This window comes from Lepisma saccharinum, chromosome 3 (genome assembly GCF_977018435.1).
Source record: "Lepisma saccharinum chromosome 3, izLepSacc3.1, whole genome shotgun sequence".
NCBI lineage: Eukaryota > Metazoa > Arthropoda > Insecta > Zygentoma > Lepismatidae > Lepisma > Lepisma saccharinum.
Window position 1 is genome coordinate 91,351,267 of NC_139231.1, and position 19,103 is coordinate 91,370,369.

At 39.1% G+C, this 19,103-nt stretch overlaps 1 protein-coding gene across 1 annotated transcript; it reads left to right on the plus strand.

Moving 5' to 3' along the window:
• Positions 1-14,669: 14,669 nt before the first annotated feature.
• LOC145985610 (uncharacterized) lies at positions 14,670-15,707 on the plus strand. The gene has a single exon (XM_083119680.1). It carries the CDS (start codon positions 14,670-14,672, stop codon positions 15,705-15,707), a length of 1,038 nt encoding a protein of 345 aa, XP_082975806.1.
• The last annotated feature ends 3,396 nt before the right edge of the window (positions 15,708-19,103 follow it).

The window sequence follows — 19,103 nt, forward strand, 5'->3', positions numbered from 1 at the left end:
TTGAACTATTCTAATTGTATCTGGACAGGGATACAAATTGTGCAGTTCAGATGAGACATATATGCTGTGCATAAACCATGAATGTTATACTAGTTTATGAATGTCTTCTTTCTAGTAGCGCTTTTATACTATTGCGAGAACCACGCAGAAGTAACCAACATCGTTAAAGATGGCGAATTCAAGCAAAAAACAGAACAATACGTCAATTACAATGTAAACCCTTTCCTGTGACAATTAGAGTTCCTCTCCAGGAAAACGAACCATGCAAAATCCCAGTTTTTTTTAATTCAACAAGAATCCGGCGCATGTATATTAGATTTATGGAATCATCCCGCACCCCTCAGTGCCGATAATAAAGTCCGGTCACGTTCATGTGTTCATCAAGACCAGGCACCATCCTCCGGTCCTCTAAATGCAATATTCATGCACCCCTCGTCCTCAGTATCGCACTGTGTAATTTCTAACTTCGTGGAGGCGTCGCAGGCAACATGTGATGGGGGAGCAACGTTGAATAACGATTGTTTCCTCTGTCCAAATATGTATTTTCGAGGGTGTTTCCGCATTTTTTTATGCAGCTGCTTGTTCGGGATACATACATACATACATATACATATATATATATATATATATATATATATATATATATATATATATGTATATATATATGTATATATATATATATATATATATATATATATATATGTGTGTGTGTGTGTGTGTGTGTGTGTGTGTGTGTGTGTGTGTGTGGGGGTGGGGGTGTGTGTGTGTGTATGTGTGTGTGATGGTGTGTGTGTGTGTGTGCCGAATCGCAGAAAATTCCATAAATTGCATTATGTTGATCGGAGTGCGTATTAACGGAATCGATGCAGGGGACCTTGCTCCAGATTCAAGAATCCCTGGCAACAAGGATTAATTTTCACCCTCTCTCGTAGTCCCGTCACATTGAAAGAGTAACATATTAATAAAATGAATACAAGAAGTTAGTACCTAGGTGATATGATCCATATTTTTATGTGACGTCACCAGTAGAAAATATGTCACTTGTATACTATGGTGGTAGAAAGCGTAATTTTTATGTTATCATATGTAAATTGCACTTTGTTTATAATGTACATATTTTGTTTCATATGTATTATATTTTATGCTGTATTATGAGTAATTTAATGTAATTTAATGTTTGAGAGAGTGCACTATGTGAATTTGTATTTCTAAAGTTCTGGAGCATTTTTTGTAGATAGTAAGTGATTCATCTGTACTTGAATCTGTGTTATTGAAATAGTATAAAAGCGAAGATATCGAGTAAGAAATAACACACACATTCGCCACAGATCGTCAATGATTTTAAACTTAAAAGGAACTCCTCGCTGTTGTGCATACATCTTGGTTGTGGTAGTTCGGGGCGCAAGCTAAGCCTATGTGACCATAGGTATGCCGATGGCCATGCATTGATGGATGCTATGCACAATACTGCAACCATCCTACGTTAAGAAATAGAGCTAGCCAGCCTAAGGATTAATCTGGGATAAAAGGCTAAAGAGCAAACATTGGCCCAGTTATTATTGCATATCTCTTGGTGTGGTAGTTCGGGGCGCAAGCTAAACCTATGTGCATGCCGATAGCCACGCATTGCGTTTTAGTTTAGTCAAGACATCGTCATAAGCTAAATCCTCACCTTCGTACTAAGCCTGTTTGCATTATAATTGCAATAAAAAAGGTAAAGTGTTCCCCTGTGCATAGCACCACGCCATGAAGGCGTATAGGGGGTGTGGGGGTAACATAATTGCAATAAATAAAGAATAAATCATTTCGTTTTTTTGTCTACTGCAAGAACGTGGTTTTATTCCTCTGTGCTGTGAAGCATTGTCTTTGCCTAACACTATCCTTGTACCTGTGAGGAATCTGCGTATTTCACCGAGTCTCATCGCTCACCGTTGAATATTATTAATTTATTATTAATAGTTTAATACAACGACTTAATACCAAATCTAATAATAATACATTTAATAATAAAGCTTGGACATATCATAGGTAGAACAGGATACAGAATTAAGACTTGCCACTCACACATTAACAGATTCAACAATAAAAGGGAAAAAGTTGCATCGTCACCTTGTAAGCAAGAGGTCCCGGGTTCGATACCCGGAGGAGACACATAGTGGTTCTAATCCTACTTTAAACTGTATGCCCAGTCCAGATTAGCCTTTCTAGCATAAAGTGGACTTTAAAAAAAATCAAACCAAAGGGGAAATGATGCAATGATTATCCTAAAGTTTATTTCAATATTTGTTCCCCAAATAGCAGCTAAACTTGTTGTGATACGACAGAAGTTTGGGTAAAATTGGTTGCAAGTTCACTTTATGCGCAGATTGGATAATTGGGGCTGGCCTTCAGTTTAAAAAAATGGGCATACACTTTATCCCAAATTTCTGGACCAACCGAACGAAAGCAAGTGTCTGCGCAAGTCGTGACGCGAGAGGGCTCGACCAATGGACACGTGAGAGGGGACATGAGTGCATGTACGAGAAAACGCGTTTGCTGTTACTAGCAGTTTGTAGTATGGCGCACTGTTTGTTCCGCCCACTCGCTTTTCCCACCTCCTCTACCTTTATGCGCGATCTTGAAGTAGTCACTATCAATCTTCGATGGAAGCATTTTCTGTATAAATACAGAATGCAGAGGTATTTTTTTTTAATCAAGAGATTTCAACAACTCCTCATATTCACTTATCACGTAAGAACATTAGTTTTCACGCACAGTAATTTGACAGAAGTTCGTGTTTTATTCTATTGTTAATAATAATCATGAAAATATACACATTACACATTTTTTTCAACATTAATCTTGCAAGGCTTGCTATTCTCCCAGAACAAAAAAATATATAATTCGCGCACTTATATTGATCATAATAATCTACACTAGAGAAAGGGACAACAATGATAGACCATGGGTAAAAGCCGCGGTAGCTCAGTCGTTAATACATCAGCTAATGGAGAAATACAAATTGCTTACAGGTTTAACGATAAATTATGAAAAAACTCGTATGATGTATTTAAATTCTACAAATAGAAACAGATCGAAATTTTCAAGTTGTTCCAAAGCTTAAAATACTTGGAATAACGTTTACTATGTCAATTAAAAAGATGCAGGAATTAAATTATAATCTGGTAATAGAAGCTATTAAAGCTGTTTTGTGCAAACATAAACTTAGGAATTTAAGCTTAATATCACGTGCAGTTTTTGTAAATATTTCTGCGCTCTCCAAAGTCTGGTTTGTGCCGAAAATTCTTCCACCACGAGAAAAAGACCTTGCGAAACTGAAGAGTGCTGTAAATTGGATTATGTAGTCTGGACATATCCTTCGAGTTAGCCATGAAACAATGTGTTTACCTGTGGAATGCGGCGGATTAAATTTGGTTCATGTGGTAACTTTGATTGATTGTTTGATTTAGTTAATTTTACTTCGAGTTTTGTGCCTATTGGTTAATTTGCGAAGTGGGGATGATAAAACTGATGAATGGACATTCACAAACAACCAAGCCCGAGCGGGATTCGAACCCGGTACCCTTGGCGTCGCAGCGCAATGTACTAACCACTCGACCCATGTGGTAACTAAAAGCCAAGCAATAATGGTTCAGGCTAACATTGCCGCAATGATAAATCATTGTGATGATCTGACAGGTACGATTATTGAGCAATATTTGAACAGTATTGTATTAGAATATCCAATTGATATAAGCACTATTCCTAAACAGTATCAATATTTGGTAGATTATATTGTGGAAATATGTTATACTTTGTTATTGTCGGATAACCTTCAAATACCCACTGTAAAAAACATATACAAAAATAAATGTAAGACTATGGACCATAAATGTAAAACAATGTTGAAGTACCCTAGTGTGCTGTGGAACAGAGTTTTAACAAATGTACATGCAACACACTTATCAACTAAGATAAGGTCTGCATGATATTGTATTGTTCACCAAATCTTGATAACTGGAACAAAACTTCATCGATTCAGATTAGCGGAAGATCCATTGTGTAAATGGTGTAATGTAGAAGAAAGTTTAGAACACTTAATCAGTGAGTGTAATATTACAAAGTCAACATGGGAGTAAGTATATCACGAACATGATCAGTATAATATGAAGAACAAGCCAGAGGTAAATCACGATTGATCACCTTTTCTATCCAAGTTTTACATATTACCCGAACACAAAGTTAAATAGTGTACACTGGATATTAGGGAATTATTCTTGGTTTATTAGTACCTATCAGAAACATGATTTTCGTGAGAGATTTGAAATATATATGCATCAAGAATATCAACATATTTCTTCATATGTTATGCATACTACGTATGCAAATTTTTTAACTGTCATGCATACAATGTAAATATCACATAAAATTGTTGTCTTGGATATACATACCTTGTATTCTGAAAATGTAAAAAGGAAATAAAGATATATATAAAAAAAGTCGTTATTGCGTCTGATTACCATGCGAGAGACCCAGGTTCGATCCCCGGCGGAGGAGAACCGGGACTTTTTCAACCTGTTCAAGCGGCTCCGACGCCCACCAAGCGTCGTATAAAGTAGGTTCCTGAAGTAAACTAAGGGGGTAAAGGCGGCCAGGGGCGTGGTGCTGATCACATTACCCCCAGCTCGGCCGAAATCAAGAAAGTGTGGAACCCTAACACCACGCCTCCTATACAAAGCACATGGGAGCACTTTACCTTTATACTTTTTTTAACATGGGTAAAGGAATGTTGGATTTCATACAATCAATTAGTTGCATGTTATGGAATGTGGTAAGCTACCTGAAAATGTTGCTTTAGAGAGACTGAAGTGGTGGCCACGTCTCCAGCTATGATACACAATGATAATCGCAGGGTTTGAAACTGGATCTTCTGGTATCCCAGCGCATTGTGTTGAAAACTCAGCCACGGAGGCCAACGTTTTACATTTCTAAAACAAAGATTGGATTGCGGGATCGATACGTCACGTGATATCAGTCACTGAAGAGATACATCGAAATTTACATCAGCATCCAAAGAAAACAAAATGCCATCCGAATATCCACAGAATCTTACATACTACTATTTTCTGCTTTACGTTTTCCTCTCGTGCCCGAATTTCTGATCTTACTAAGACCTACGCTAGGAACAATGTTTGAGCAGAAGGGCACCCAGGTAGATTGAAGAAAAGCTCCAGCGCCAACGGGAAGCTGGATACGGCTTCCTCTCCATCGTAAGAAACAAAGGATGCCACGTACCTGCTGGGTAAAAGCGAGAAGACGTAATGAAAATTAATGATACCGGGGCCGAGCACAAAAGCCGCGATGCTTTACCCATCTGACAAAGTTATGATGAATTTTCTTAAAGGCAAAATAAATATTTCGCGCTTCCTTCTCTTCTCTTTTCGACTGCTTGGAAGTTCACTGGATGGAAGCCTCGAGAGAAATGTCTTTCCTACAAAACTAAGACGAGTTTGTATTTTTTATCTCTAGCTTTAGATTCGTTTGTTGAGTTCTCTCTTCTCTATCTTGTATTTGAGATAGATTTTACGCTCTTTCGACGTTTTCCCTTTCAAATTCAAAAGGATCTAGTAAGATTGTATCGTTTCGAGATGTTTCCAACAGAAAATTATCCTGTAACATCATATATGTGCTCACGATACTGCTTTTTTTTTTTTTTTTTTTTGCAAGATTCGGAAGAAAATACGAAGAAAAAGGCCTGATATGTTGTTTGTTGCAGTTGTAGCAGTTAGAAGTTGAATATTTCGATTTTGATTTGATTTATTTTATTTTACTTCGTGTTTTCTGCCTCTTAGCTAATTTGCGATGATGGCGATGAGTGATGAAATGATGAAATTGATGAATGCACATTAACAAACAACAATCCCCGAGCCGGTTTCGAACCCGGAACCCTTGGCATCGATGTGCTAACCACTCAACCACAGGGTTCGGATTGGATTGATTTTTTGTTTTAAGTCCACTTTATGCACAGTAAGGCTAATCGGGACTGGGCCTACAGTTTAAAGCGGGAACCAAACCACTTTGTGCCTCCACCGGGAATCGAACCCTGGACCCCTTGATTACAAGGCGACGACGCTACCACTACGCCATCGGGGAGACCCCACAGGGTCCGGCTTGAATATATATATATATATATATATGAAAATTTCCAAAAGTGCTGTTACGATAGGTTTTAAGCCCGCCATCTCGAAACGTTTTTACATATGGCGCTTAATTCAACACCAAGTGAGTTCTCACAAGCGTTTAGCTGCTACGTGATCTGTAGTTGAAGACAAATAAAGCTGCTATATTTGAAGAAGGGAGGAGCTTGAACTGGAGTGTTGCTTTTTGTGCTTGAACTTGAAGCGGTGTCACTAGAAGAGGCAGCTTGAACTGAAACTGTTTTCGTTGAGACAAGGGTCGAGGTGCAACAGGAACTATTTTCGTTGAGACAAGGGAGGGCCTGGGACTGTTTTTGTCGAGAGAAGGGAGGAACTGAAACTGTTTTTGTCGAGAGAAGGGACGAACTGAAACTGTTTTTCTCGAGAGAAGGGAGGAACTGAAACTGTTTTTCTCGAGAGAAGGGAGGAACTGAAACTGTTTTTCTCGAGAGAAGGGAGGAACTGAAATTGATTTCCTCGAGAGAAGGAAGGAGTTTGAATTCAATTGGTTTCATTGAGAAACGGAAGGAGTAGTAAGTTGAAGTTGTTCACTTTAGGAAGTGATTATAATGGACTGAATTGAGGACTGAAACAAACTTCGAGAACCTTTCCTAGTTCTGTTTTGTAAAAAAACAGTATCACTTTCAAATGTTTGAAAATGAGCGCAATGCCATTTTTTATTGTCTGACAAGTATATTGCTTAACTTGTATTAAAAATTTTATTACGCCTTGGAATTCGATAAATAATTTCAGCAAAAACCAGCGATTGATTTGATTGATTGATTTTGTTTAATTTACTTCGCTTTTATGTCAATTTTGGCTAATCGTGAAGATAAGGATGAGTGATAATGTGATGAACTCTATGAAGGGACACTAACAAAGAAGACCCATGCTAACCACTCCGCCTAAGGAGATTGGCGCAACATCAGGGAGAGAAACCTAGAAAGTAATATTATTTTCCTGGCTGAGGAGTAAACAGATTCCATAATCTGAACCCATTTGACTGAATGAGACGTCCACCGTCTATTCCCCATTGTTTCCAACCGCCGCATCGTAAGATGTTGAACGGAAACAATGATCCTCACATGAAACATACATGAAGGTTTACGTCTGATCTCCTCTCGCAATTGTCTCCGCGATTTCTCTATTATGTAGGGAGCACTATCACTCATACAGCATCCCCGAGCTCCGAACTCGTTTTCCTCTTGAGACAATTGAAGCAGCTTCGGCGTCTGACGCGCATCTTGCGTATATCCATGATGCGTCGGATCTCCCGGTAGCGAGAGAAATATTTATTTTCTTTGGCAGTGATGAGTGGGAAGCTGGGAGAATTTAGACGGTAGCCAGTGTTTCCAACTTCATATCTTCAATATTGCATTAGCTTTTGAATACTTTCCTCGGTTCACGTTACTTTTAGAAGTGTTAATCTTTTGAAGGGAGGATAATCATTTTCCTTTCGAATTGTACATTTTCAAAACTCATCATCACAAAATCTCAAAAACTTAGTGAGTTAAAGTAGTATATAAGAAAGCATTTTTATTTACTTGACAAATTCTGAATGCACGATATACTCATATTATAACATCAATAATGAGATAACATAATAATATGTTATTATGCTATCCGGGGGTCCTGGGTTCGAATCCCGGTCTGGGCATGGGTGTTCGATGTGAGTGTTGCTTCATCAACTTCATAATATCATCACTCAACCCCTTCTTCGCGATTAGACTAAAGTGGCAGAAATGCGAAGTAAAATAAATCAAATCAATCAATCAGTGAATCAATAAGTTGCAACATAAGAATACTGATAACATTAAAATTACAATATGAAGTCTGCATTGTAAATATTCCTTTGCAGAGATGAGAACCTGGATGACTATATAATATATATATTTTGTGAATTGTTTGTATCTTATTACGGCCACGTGTACCTTGTTCAGAAATTACCTTTTTCTAAGATGAGTTTTGGAACTCTTGTGTAAAAGAAGTTGTGTTATTTTGGTTTTGGCATGTGGATTACGGATATTGAAAATGGGAAGAGTTCATTTGTAAATATTTTACCTCTTCGGGAATATGTAATCTTAAATCTGAAATTTATCAGTATAGGCAAGGATAGTGTATTTAAAGCAAGGATAAAATTTCATGCTTACTGGGATTTAGATGGTAATCGCATCTACAGCCTGTTTATATAGTGTTGTATTGTATACATTTAGTATTTTTCTATTTTTTTTATAACATTCCTGTTAAAAGGCATAGACGACACCGAGGAACTGTACTCAGTAATGGGCTTAATTGTATCGAAATTTTGTCCAAAAGTGAACTCTGTATTATCTTGCCTATCGCTGGCTGATTTTAAATGAACGTATATCCTTAAATCAAAGAATTATACACAAATATGTATGTATGATCCACACTGAAAGCGAAACGCGGGAAATGTTTCTAGGAGATTTCAACCCCCCAGTTCCCGCCATAACGGTAACGATGATGGCACCAGCGTCGAAGCGAGGAAGGGAAGAATCCCTCCTTGTTTGAATTTTTTTCGAACTTTGAACTTCTGAACTAAGTCCGAGAACAATCCTCCTTTTCATAAGACAAACGGTTTGTCTTTTCCCCCAATTCACACGAAAAAGGCGACCGCTTTTGTTTCTGTCTCCCGACGTGGGACATCAAGCCACTCTGCGAAACTTCGTGAAACTTACCGCGGAGGGCGAGGTAAGAGGGGAAAAAAGGTATATAATCTTCTGCAGTGTGTTTTGGTTTTCCTGAGATTGGTTTTTGAGCTCTGAGATTACAGAGTGAGGGTGGTTTTGGGAGATGTGCATTCGAGAGAAGGAAGACTCAGATTTTTCAAGCTCCCGCCCACCTCTGGGCATGGTGTAGACAATGGGGAGTTCTGTAAATGGAGAAGTCGGTGGAGACAATGAAGAATCGTACAATATAGAATAAAGAGTAGGGACTTTCCTTTGGAGTTTTTTTTTTTTTTTTGGCGCGCGGTGGATTTTATATTTGCGCTCAGTTTAACTGCGAAACTGACTTATAAATAGCTTTTTCGACCATTTGTATTCTTTACGTATGTTCAGCCATTATATTATTTATGAAACTGTCATATATTGAGAGCAATAGTTTCTAAATTAGTTTACGAAGAACCGCGGTGGGATGTCTGACTACTAGATACTAGAGTACGATTCCCAAGGAACTTTGATCAATGGGAAAGCTTATGGATGAGAGGGAGTAACTGTGCAGCCGGAGCGTGGTGCTGATTACACCATCTCCACAAATAGTCGCGATTGTGAATGTGTGGAACTGTACCCTCACCCCCCCCATATGTTTTCTCGGCATTTTACGATGTGCAGGCAGTATCTTTACCTTATCTTAAATTGATTTATAGTTTTTTGATTAACGCTTCAATCCACGGAAATTGACTTGGCATTACACATTTTTAACCATAAATGTTAACATTAATAGATTCTACTGTACCACTACAGACCCGAGTTAGAAGTACCATTTTTAGAATAATCACATTCGAAATGTATTGTTTGAGAAGAACAAAATTACATATAATCGTTTTATTAGGACAGGTTAGATGTAGTCGGTTCTTTAAAGGACCAAGTTAGATATATTCGTTTCTAGAAGGATCAAGCCAAATGTTCTAATTTTTTAGAAGATCCAGGGTAGATATAGTCTATTTTAGAACATGAAAGTTTGAGATACTTGTTCTTCAAGAGAGTTTATTCTAGATATTCCTCCTTTAGAAAAGCAAGTTAGAGATATATGTATTTTAGAAGCCTGAAATTAGAGATACGTGTGTTTTGGAAGGATCATTGAGTTGGAAGTAGATTGAATTACAAGACGTACATTTGGTCACCTTGATAAGAGAGATCGAAAAAAGCGAATGAAATAAAACAAGTTCAAATTGTAAATATACTGTGGATTTCTTCCATCGGAAAGTATACGCTACAGGACGAGCAGTAATGTCGCCTGCATCGCAATAACATTTGCCATTTATCTCAAACGACCATTGCCAATCAAAATACAGTTTCCTGCCTCCAGCAAAGCGTCGCAACAATTTGACAAATCCCCCCCTTCCTGACAACTCCGGGAATCATGATGAGTTTATTCCTCTTTTACCCAGAAGCCTTTGGGGACGTCCACAAAACCCTTTGAAGTCCCTTTGGTGACTAATACAGGTAGCGGTGTTGCCTCACTTGAAAGATAGATGGAGGCTGTGTGCCGGATGCTCATTCTTTCCCCTTCTCCAAACGGCCGTGATTTGTTCTGCGGTCGACAGAGGTCAGGCAAGTAGAATAGGGAGATGCTGTGCCATGGAAACTGACCCTTAAGGTCACCTCGGCCTCACCCACCTGCCACAGTATGGTACATCCTTCCTCGGGGGAACAATAAATGAAATATATCTCCCTCGACTACGTAGTTTCGTGGCAGGAAGCAAAGAGGACGAATCTGGAATAAAGCCTGTCTCGAAAATGTATGGAACGGAAGGGAAAGGGTGGTTAAGAATGTTCCCAGAAAAGGGAAGGTTGAAGAGAATGAGAATTTTGAGACTGAGAGATGTTTTCAGCGAAGCATCCTGTTTCCGAGGTACCATTGTGGTGTGTTACAGTATATGGAAGTAACTTTTCTTTTTGAAATAGTGTGACTGAGGTTCTGACGTGGGTTAAAGGCGCCTAAGATTGGCACGCTCAAAGGCAAATCTGTGTTTATGTAGCGAAATATCGATCCTTAAGAACAGAAACCACATTAAAATGTCAAATAATAATAAATAACCGTTCTTCTACAGCCCTTGAAGGGCATTGACCTATCTCCCGACTGCCAGTCTCCCTCTCACAATCCTACCTAGACGTGTAGTGACCTTCAACCGGTAATGGTGGGATCAGCACGTCGAACCCTCAACCATTATAGGAGATTCTCCAGACCGGGTTACGTTACCCATTCGTAGCTCCCCAATTTCCTGACGATAGTGGGTTGCCACCGGTCCTATACAGAGGACGAGAACCCAAAGACTGAACCCAGGGGGGCTCGAACAGCGCCTTAGACCGCACGGCAACTGAGGAGGAAAATGAAAGTGTTACTACAATGAAATCCATGAGCTTTGTAAACACATAATTTCAACAAAGGGTAAATGCGTAGCCTTACTGGTACTATTGTCTAAGAATGCACATCCTAAAATGTAGGGATCCAAGAGTTTTTAGCTTAGACAGTCTTCATATCCTAATTTTTAAGATTCGTCCAGTTCTCACCAAGAGGTTTCATCACATCCAGGACAAAAGAAAATCGCTTCTTCAATTGTCTGAAAAGGTGAGAAACTTACCCCACTTAAGGATTATCATTATCAGTATTTTCCTGCCGTATTTCTCGTTGTTTTGATTTTTTTAGTTGGTATGAGAGATTTTTTGAATGGAGCGAAAGAACAAAAAATTCCAGACTTTACAAGTACCGCATAACTATCTACAAAGACTTCACTGTAAACTTTGCCTATTCCTTTAAAATTGCCTGCGAATACCTTTTACGTACGTTCCTTTGCCTTTGGTGATGAATAAGTACATTGCATCTATATTCATAGCTGCTCAAGAAACTTCTTCAGGAGCTTAGTCTTCTTTAGGTCATTTCCGGTGCAGCAACCACTTGATGTTAACTTTAATCATTTTCAATTCTCCTTCTGGGCCCATCCAGCTTTCTAGTGTACATACCAGTTACATATTTGATTTTATGATTTTCTGGAATAGGTAGATATCATGATGCAAAAAAGACATGAAAAGAAACTAAATACGCAATTTTAAAGACTTGTAGGTAATTTTTAAAGAAATCGCTCATACGAGCGTCCGTGCATTATTTTTATCCTTGTCGTCGCTATTAGCGAATCGTGGAAAGAAAATCGACATGAGATAAGAAAAATGCAAATATACACTTGCTAAATTTGTCCAATCCAGTCTTATCCCATTTGGTAAAAAGACGCACACGCGCAGAACAGAGACCTGACAATGCAGACAAAAAGGTCTTCCATCCTCTTCCCCTTCTGGCATTCCCTGGAGGACAGCCATTCTCCTTTGCCTCGGAGCGCAAGACATATCTTCCCGCAGTGGCTGAAAATCAAAAGCACCTGGTCACCGGGGTAACTACGGAGGCGGTCTTCAAGAAGGGATGGCCAAGTGTCTCCAGCGTGCCCGGGGAGGCATTTCAATAACAAATGGATTGAGATGTTCTCTCCATTTTCTTTAATACGGTAGAAGCTTAGAGAAATGCCTCTTCTCTTCCTCTCCTTGTCTTTCTTCTTCTTCTGCATCCAGCATCCAGAGAAACTTGCAAAACCAGGTTGTAGGATGCTCAGCTTTCTTGTATCTCATTCAGAAAGTGACAAGCATAAATAGAGCAGAAAGAAGTGGCAAGGAAAGAAGAGGAATATAGTGAAGAGGAGATGGGAGCATTTTTCTGACGTCCGGGATGAATTGGGCGAGAAAATAACTGAAAACTGAATATGTATTAACTTGAAGAGACGCGATATCGTTTGTAAATAAGGTTCTGCACGCGAGAGGAATACATAAATTCGCATTTGGGAAAATACAAAAAAAAGAGGACATCTCTTCGGAAAAAAGCGTACCTTTCATTCTCTTACCAACATCCTTTTTCAATACCTGCAAAAACAGAAACACGTTTCTCTTTATGGGAGAATCTTTTGAGGTACAGAAAATAAAATTCATCAACGCTTTATCAAACATTCATAAAAAAAAGATGCTCCAAAACGTGAAAGACTTTTCGAAAAACATAGCATTTCTTTTACAACTGCTTCAAATAACCAAAGAAGCACAAAACAAAGTTCAGTGCTTCTTTATTCAACTACGTAGCACAATATTTCTTCCTCCACGCACCAACTGCAGCACAAAGTGTATTTTCCGATTTTTTTTTACGGTAACCGTAATTTAAAGACCGTCCCTCTTGATACGCCTTTTTTGATGCATTTCTATTCCAGTTCTTCGTTGGATAGGTGGCCCGGTGTATTAAGTTGCCTGCTTTCGATCTTGCCACCGAGGTTCCCGAGTTCAAGTCCAGAAATGCGATAGCACTGAAACAGACGATTTCACACAGGTAAAACAGCTTCAGCGAAAAATCAGAAGAAGCCAGGGCTGGAGTCTATTCCCTACGTTGGGTGAACTGATCTTTTCAAAGCTTTGTGCAGGATACATTTTCGGAGCCTAAACCCATTTTTTTGTACTCACGAATACCACTCATGCAAATTTTCCATCATCTGTATGTACCAAACCACAACAAATATATTTACGTATATATGTCCTTCAAATTTCTTCAGAAACAGTTGACCAATTTTTAACATTTTCAAAATTTTATGTTTGCTACATTGATGTAGTTCAGGAAAAAAAGAATGCTCTTAGCTTGTACATAGTACAGTGGGATTCATGAGTATTACCGTGCAAATTTTCCATGGCTATTTTTATTAATTTTTCTCTTACATCCTATGTGTATTTAAGCGATGGACTTGTATGTATGCTGGTGCAGAAGTTTTCAAAAGCTTGTTTCGAGTTTTATATTAATTCTTGAAGCTCTTATTTGGTCAAATAAAGTGCACGAACATGGTGATGGACAATTTGCACGGCAAGACTCATGGATCCCACTGTACATATCCTGTGTGTGTCAAACCATGAGATAATATACGCCTCCATGCTGTGAGAGGCTAGTCACCGTTGACGCCATCAGTGCTTCAAATACATCAGATACGCCGAAGCAGTAATCCTCACAGATAAAACAGCGGATGCGAGAAATCAGGGCGAAGGCAGGGTTGACTCGATAACTCCGTTGGTAGAGTATGTCATTCTATGCCAAAGACCTGGGTTGGAGTACTGGGCCAGCTTGCGTTTTTCGCTGAACTCTCAACTTAAAATGAATGAATGTTCCTGCATCACTTGGTATACAATATGTGAATAAAATCATCGATATATATAGGGTCAAGTCCTGTAATACGGCCAGTCTTGTAAATTGGCCAGAAATTATATTTCGTACTGCTGCGCCTCGACGACTGAAGATACATCTGTTCGGGCACTACCGAACTGTTAGTGAGAGTTATGGTGACCGTCCTGTTGCAGTGAATGTTGAGCTCCGTGCTTTGTTCAGCCCTACACGTGTTTTAATGAAACGACTGTGTCTGAAGGTGAGTAAAGAACAGGCATATTGTTTTTTCTGGTGATTTATATTCTTACGTAGTATTAGTGTTAGATGTGTGTTGTAGACGGGAACGTCCTGTGTTGGTAACATGTGCACATTGTACAGGGTGCGGCACGTAAAACCAGCCCGCTGTAATCCCGATGCAATTGCTTTGCTAATGAACATGTAAAACATCTAAATGAACATGTCAACAGAAGATGGCGTTGCATGAGTTACTAATGCTGTTTCTCACCAACAGGTGGCTTGTGAACCCGTGGTCGAGTGAAAGCAGTTGAGAATCAGGCTTTGTTGGGTGAACCCGTGATAATGCCGTATTTGATTCCTGAGCGTGTTGCAATTGTTGAAGCTTTTGTGCGCACCGGATCCTTTGTGCAAACAAGGAAGTTGTTTCAGGAGAAATTTCCAGGACGTCCTGTCCCAACAAAACGCACAATACAGGATTTGATTGGGAAATGGAGGCGTACAGGATCTGTTGCAAATGCTCCCAGGGACAGACGACCATCTGTCTGCACACCTGAATTACGGAGGCAGGTGCAGAACATAATGGCGAGAAGTCCTCGTAAATCAACGAGGAAATTAAGTCAACAGGTTCCAGCTAGTGAGCGAAGTTGTAGACGTGTGTTAAGGGCGCTGAAGTTAAAACCTTACCGGATAAGTGTAGTGCAACAACTGAGGGAGCTTGACCCGGGGAAGAGGGTGGATATTTGTTCATGGCTATTGACGAATGTTGCCAGTGGTGTTTTGGATCCATTGATGCTCATCATGAGTGACGAGGCGTGGTTTCACCTGTCGGGATACGTAAATTCCCAAAACAATCGCTATTGGTCGTCACATAATCCACACGTAATCCACGAGCAGCCATTGCATGACGAAAAGATTGGTGTTTGGTGTGCCATTTCCGCACAACGCGTTATGGGACCCATATTTTTTGAAACCACAGTAGACAGTAACGTGTATTTGGGAATTCTGGAAGAGTTTTATGAACAATTGACAGAAGAGGAGCGTCAGTTCTGTTACTTTCAGCAGGACGGATCAACAAGCCACACATCAAATGCTTCACTATCCCGTGTGCATGAAATGTTTACTCCAGAGAGGACAATTAGCAAAGGCCTGTGGCCTCCTCGGTCACCCGACTTGTCAACTTGTGACTTTTACTTGTGGGGAATGTTAAAGGGGAAAGTATTCGAAACGAATCCACACACAATTGAAGAACTCAAGACCTCCATCCAGAATATCATGAACAGCATCACCACTCAAGAATTAACAAAGGTGTACATGAATCTCCTGAAACGTGCTCAGACGTGTGTTGAAGTGGGTGGAGGACAATTTCAGCATCTATTGTGAAGGTGAGAAATCTTAACACACAACAGTAAATTTCATTTGGTGTATTGCTTTTGTTTTAATTTCACTTAATCATTCAAATTGTTCATCTAATGATATCTTATGAAGGGACGGGCTGGTTTTAAGTGCCGCACCCTGTAGTATACAAAGGCACTGTGTGAAGGCAACAGGTGCTGCCATCTATGAGCCAGAAACGGAAATGTGTATTGTTACATAGTCCTGTATAATGGCCTATTCCTTCAATACCCAGAAAGAGAGCTGCAGCAAGAAGCCAAAGAGCAGCAGTCCTGACGTCACCAGCCCACATAAGGAAGATGTCAGAGAAGAAAGTGGATAAATTAAAGATAAAGAGAAACAGAAAATAGAAAGGGGTCGAAAAAGTTACCTAACAAAAATGAAGAGATGGAGATAACGATTCACAGTGCACTTACTGTAACAGATTTTAGAGCGATGATCATGGAGGTGAAGTATGGGTTTCTTGTACTCGCTGTGGGAACTGGTGTCACGAGGAATGTGCACATGCTGAAAATGTGGACATTTTCGTGTGTAAAGGCTGTAGTACTCATTGAGAACATCCTTGGCCATATTGAAGGACTGTTTTGTCAAATGGCAAATTTCCAGTTTTTGTAAAAATCTTAATATTAGTGTGTGAAGATTGATTGATTTGGTCTTTTAAGTCTACTTTATACACATTAAGGCTAATCGGGACTGGACCTACAGTTTGAAAGTGGGATCCGAACCACTGTGTGCCCCCACCGGGTATCAAACCCTGGACTCCTTGATTACAAGGCGACGGCAGTACTACTGCGCCATCGGGGAGGCTAGTGTGTGTAGAGAAACTCCAACATATTTTTTTTCCTGATTTATTACTTACTGTATTGCTTTTCATTTTAAACCTAAATTCAAGGTATTTCCGATTATAGTTAACCATGTATTGTTAAAAGAAAACATATATGGCCGTATTACAGGACTTGACCCTATATTATGTTTGTGAGGAGGGGCATAGGGGTCTAGTGGAAGAAAGTCACAGACCACAATACATACCGTAAATTGAGATATTTTGAATATAGTAACATTTTGAAGGGTTCGACATTTGAACATAATTATGACACGCACCTTCTGCCTTTAGGGCTTTATGTTAGTCTAGTTATAACCCTTTTATCGGACTTCTCAGGGGCTTCTAAGGGTTAGTAGGACCAAGCCCTTGCGAGGTCTGTGGTGTAGGGTTTATTTTTAATTATTACCTATGGAGGTTTGAAATTAAAGATCATTAAGACCTTTTACTCGAAGATTTATTTAAACTGCTGATGTTATACAAACACTTTTTCAAACAGACAATTCACCCGGTATAACTTGTAGGCCTAAACCTATTAGTTATACCGAAGTTTATAACCCTGGTCTTTTGATGATGCAGGAGAACACCTTATTCAGAGTTGGGTTTGTAGAATATCCGCCAAAATGGAGTACAAGTACACCAGCCAATCCGAAGATTGAAGCAAGATATTCCCCAACGTCCCCTGAACCATCTACCTTTCGGCAACCAGGAGAATGTCCCGCAGACTCACAAAAGTCTAGCTCTTTTATATCATATTGTTGTTTACAATTTACCATGGTTATTACATAGTTGTTTAATATTTCTATAGTTTCAACATTTTTTCCTGATTCAAGTTAAACAATTAATTACCTATTATAACATTAACAATAACACATTCTTAAAGAAAAGATTCCAACATAGATTAATATAATACAGATTGAATAGTTTTTTGCTTGAAAAATCATGTGTTGACAGGGGCGACACATAGCGTTCCCCAAAAAGAAAAAGAAAAAGAAATACAAGCTAACGTTATTTAAACATCTCAACGCAAACAACTGTCAAATTAGTCTTGAATCTTTTCCAAGGTTGTGAATACAGGTAGGTATAATGACCACTATGGTTTCCATAATTTCAGTAATTCCGATTTTCTCTCAGGACTGCAATTTATCTTTTTTAAATTTTGGAAATTTTCCTTTCCAGAATCTTCTTGAGTCCATGGGTTTAGCAATTCCGCGGCATTGTTTCTGATCTCTTTTACTATAAATGGTCCAGTAAAACATTCGAAAAATTTGGAAATGACATTATCTTTAGCGGAACTTAACTTGTGTGACTTTTTTAGCACCAAGTCCCCTTTAAGTAGCTCGTAGGCCCTAAGATTGCTCTTTTGTAGTCTTTGTTCCTTTCTTCGAAGATTATTAAACTGAGCATGGAAAAGTTTATCCTTCCACGGTAGATCTTGAAAACCATCGTTTTGTGGCCAATTTATTTGTTTCAAAATACTAATTTGCACCGGTTTATTGTAGAAAAGCTCTAAGGGAGCATACCCAGTTTCTCCTGACACAGAGCAATTCAATATCCAACAGATTTTCGATATAAATTTGTGCCAATCCTGATGTGAATTATGACAAAAGGTCCTAATTAACCTAACTATCTCCTGATTCGTTCTTTCCACAATGTTGCCCGCAGGGTGATAAGGAGTGGTGTGAACTGCTACAAGTGAGTGTTTTTTTGCAAACTCATACCATTTCTTCGAGGTGAATTGACTTCCTCGATCTGACAGTATATACTACGGCTTAGGACAATGAAGTAAGTATCCGCTTTCTAATTTACTTATTATCTCCCTGGTGCTAGCTGTACGTAGTGGATATGCCATCATGAACCTACTTCCGACATCTATCATAGTGAGCAGATAGTAATAGTAATACGATTTTGGTAGTTTTCCGATCAAATCAATGGATAATACTTCATGAGGCTTTCGATTTGTGGTGGTTAATTTTTGTTTGGATAGGCCTTTTTTATCAGGTTTGTTTTTAGAACAAGTTAAGCATTCTCGTATATACTGGGCTATTTCCATTTTCATGTTTTCCCAAAAGAACCTATCTTTTATTTTCTTGTAAGTTTTGTTGAAACCAAAATGTCCAGTATCATCATGTTCGGACCTTAGTACTTCTCCTTTTAGCTGAGCAGGCACTACTAATCTTTTAAACTTTCGTCCACTTTTTCCTTGGAAGAACAGTAAGTCGTAATGTAAGTTATACTTGGTTGAGTTTCCATCATCACTTCGGACCTCCTCCAGCTTAAGCTTACAAAATGGATCTTCCTGTTGTTCCCTTTTCCATTTGTCCAGTTTTAGTTCCTCCAAAGGTTTTATAAGATTCCATACATTATAAGTCTGGCTCTCTCGAGTTAGTTCGGTAGGCTGATCTTCAGGAACAGGATATCGGCTAAGAACATCTGCTATCCCATTGTTTCGCCCCTGGATGTAGATTATCTCATATTCATATTGTTGCAATTTTAAAGCCCACCGTGTTAATCGAGCATTCCAGTTTCTACTGTTCTCCAGCCATACCAGATTTTTGTGGTCA

Bases quoted from the DNA above. Each gene is read 5' to 3' on its own strand.
- LOC145985610 (XM_083119680.1), top strand. From the start codon at position 14,670: ATGCCGTATTTGATTCCTGAGCGTGTTGCAATTGTTGAAGCTTTTGTG.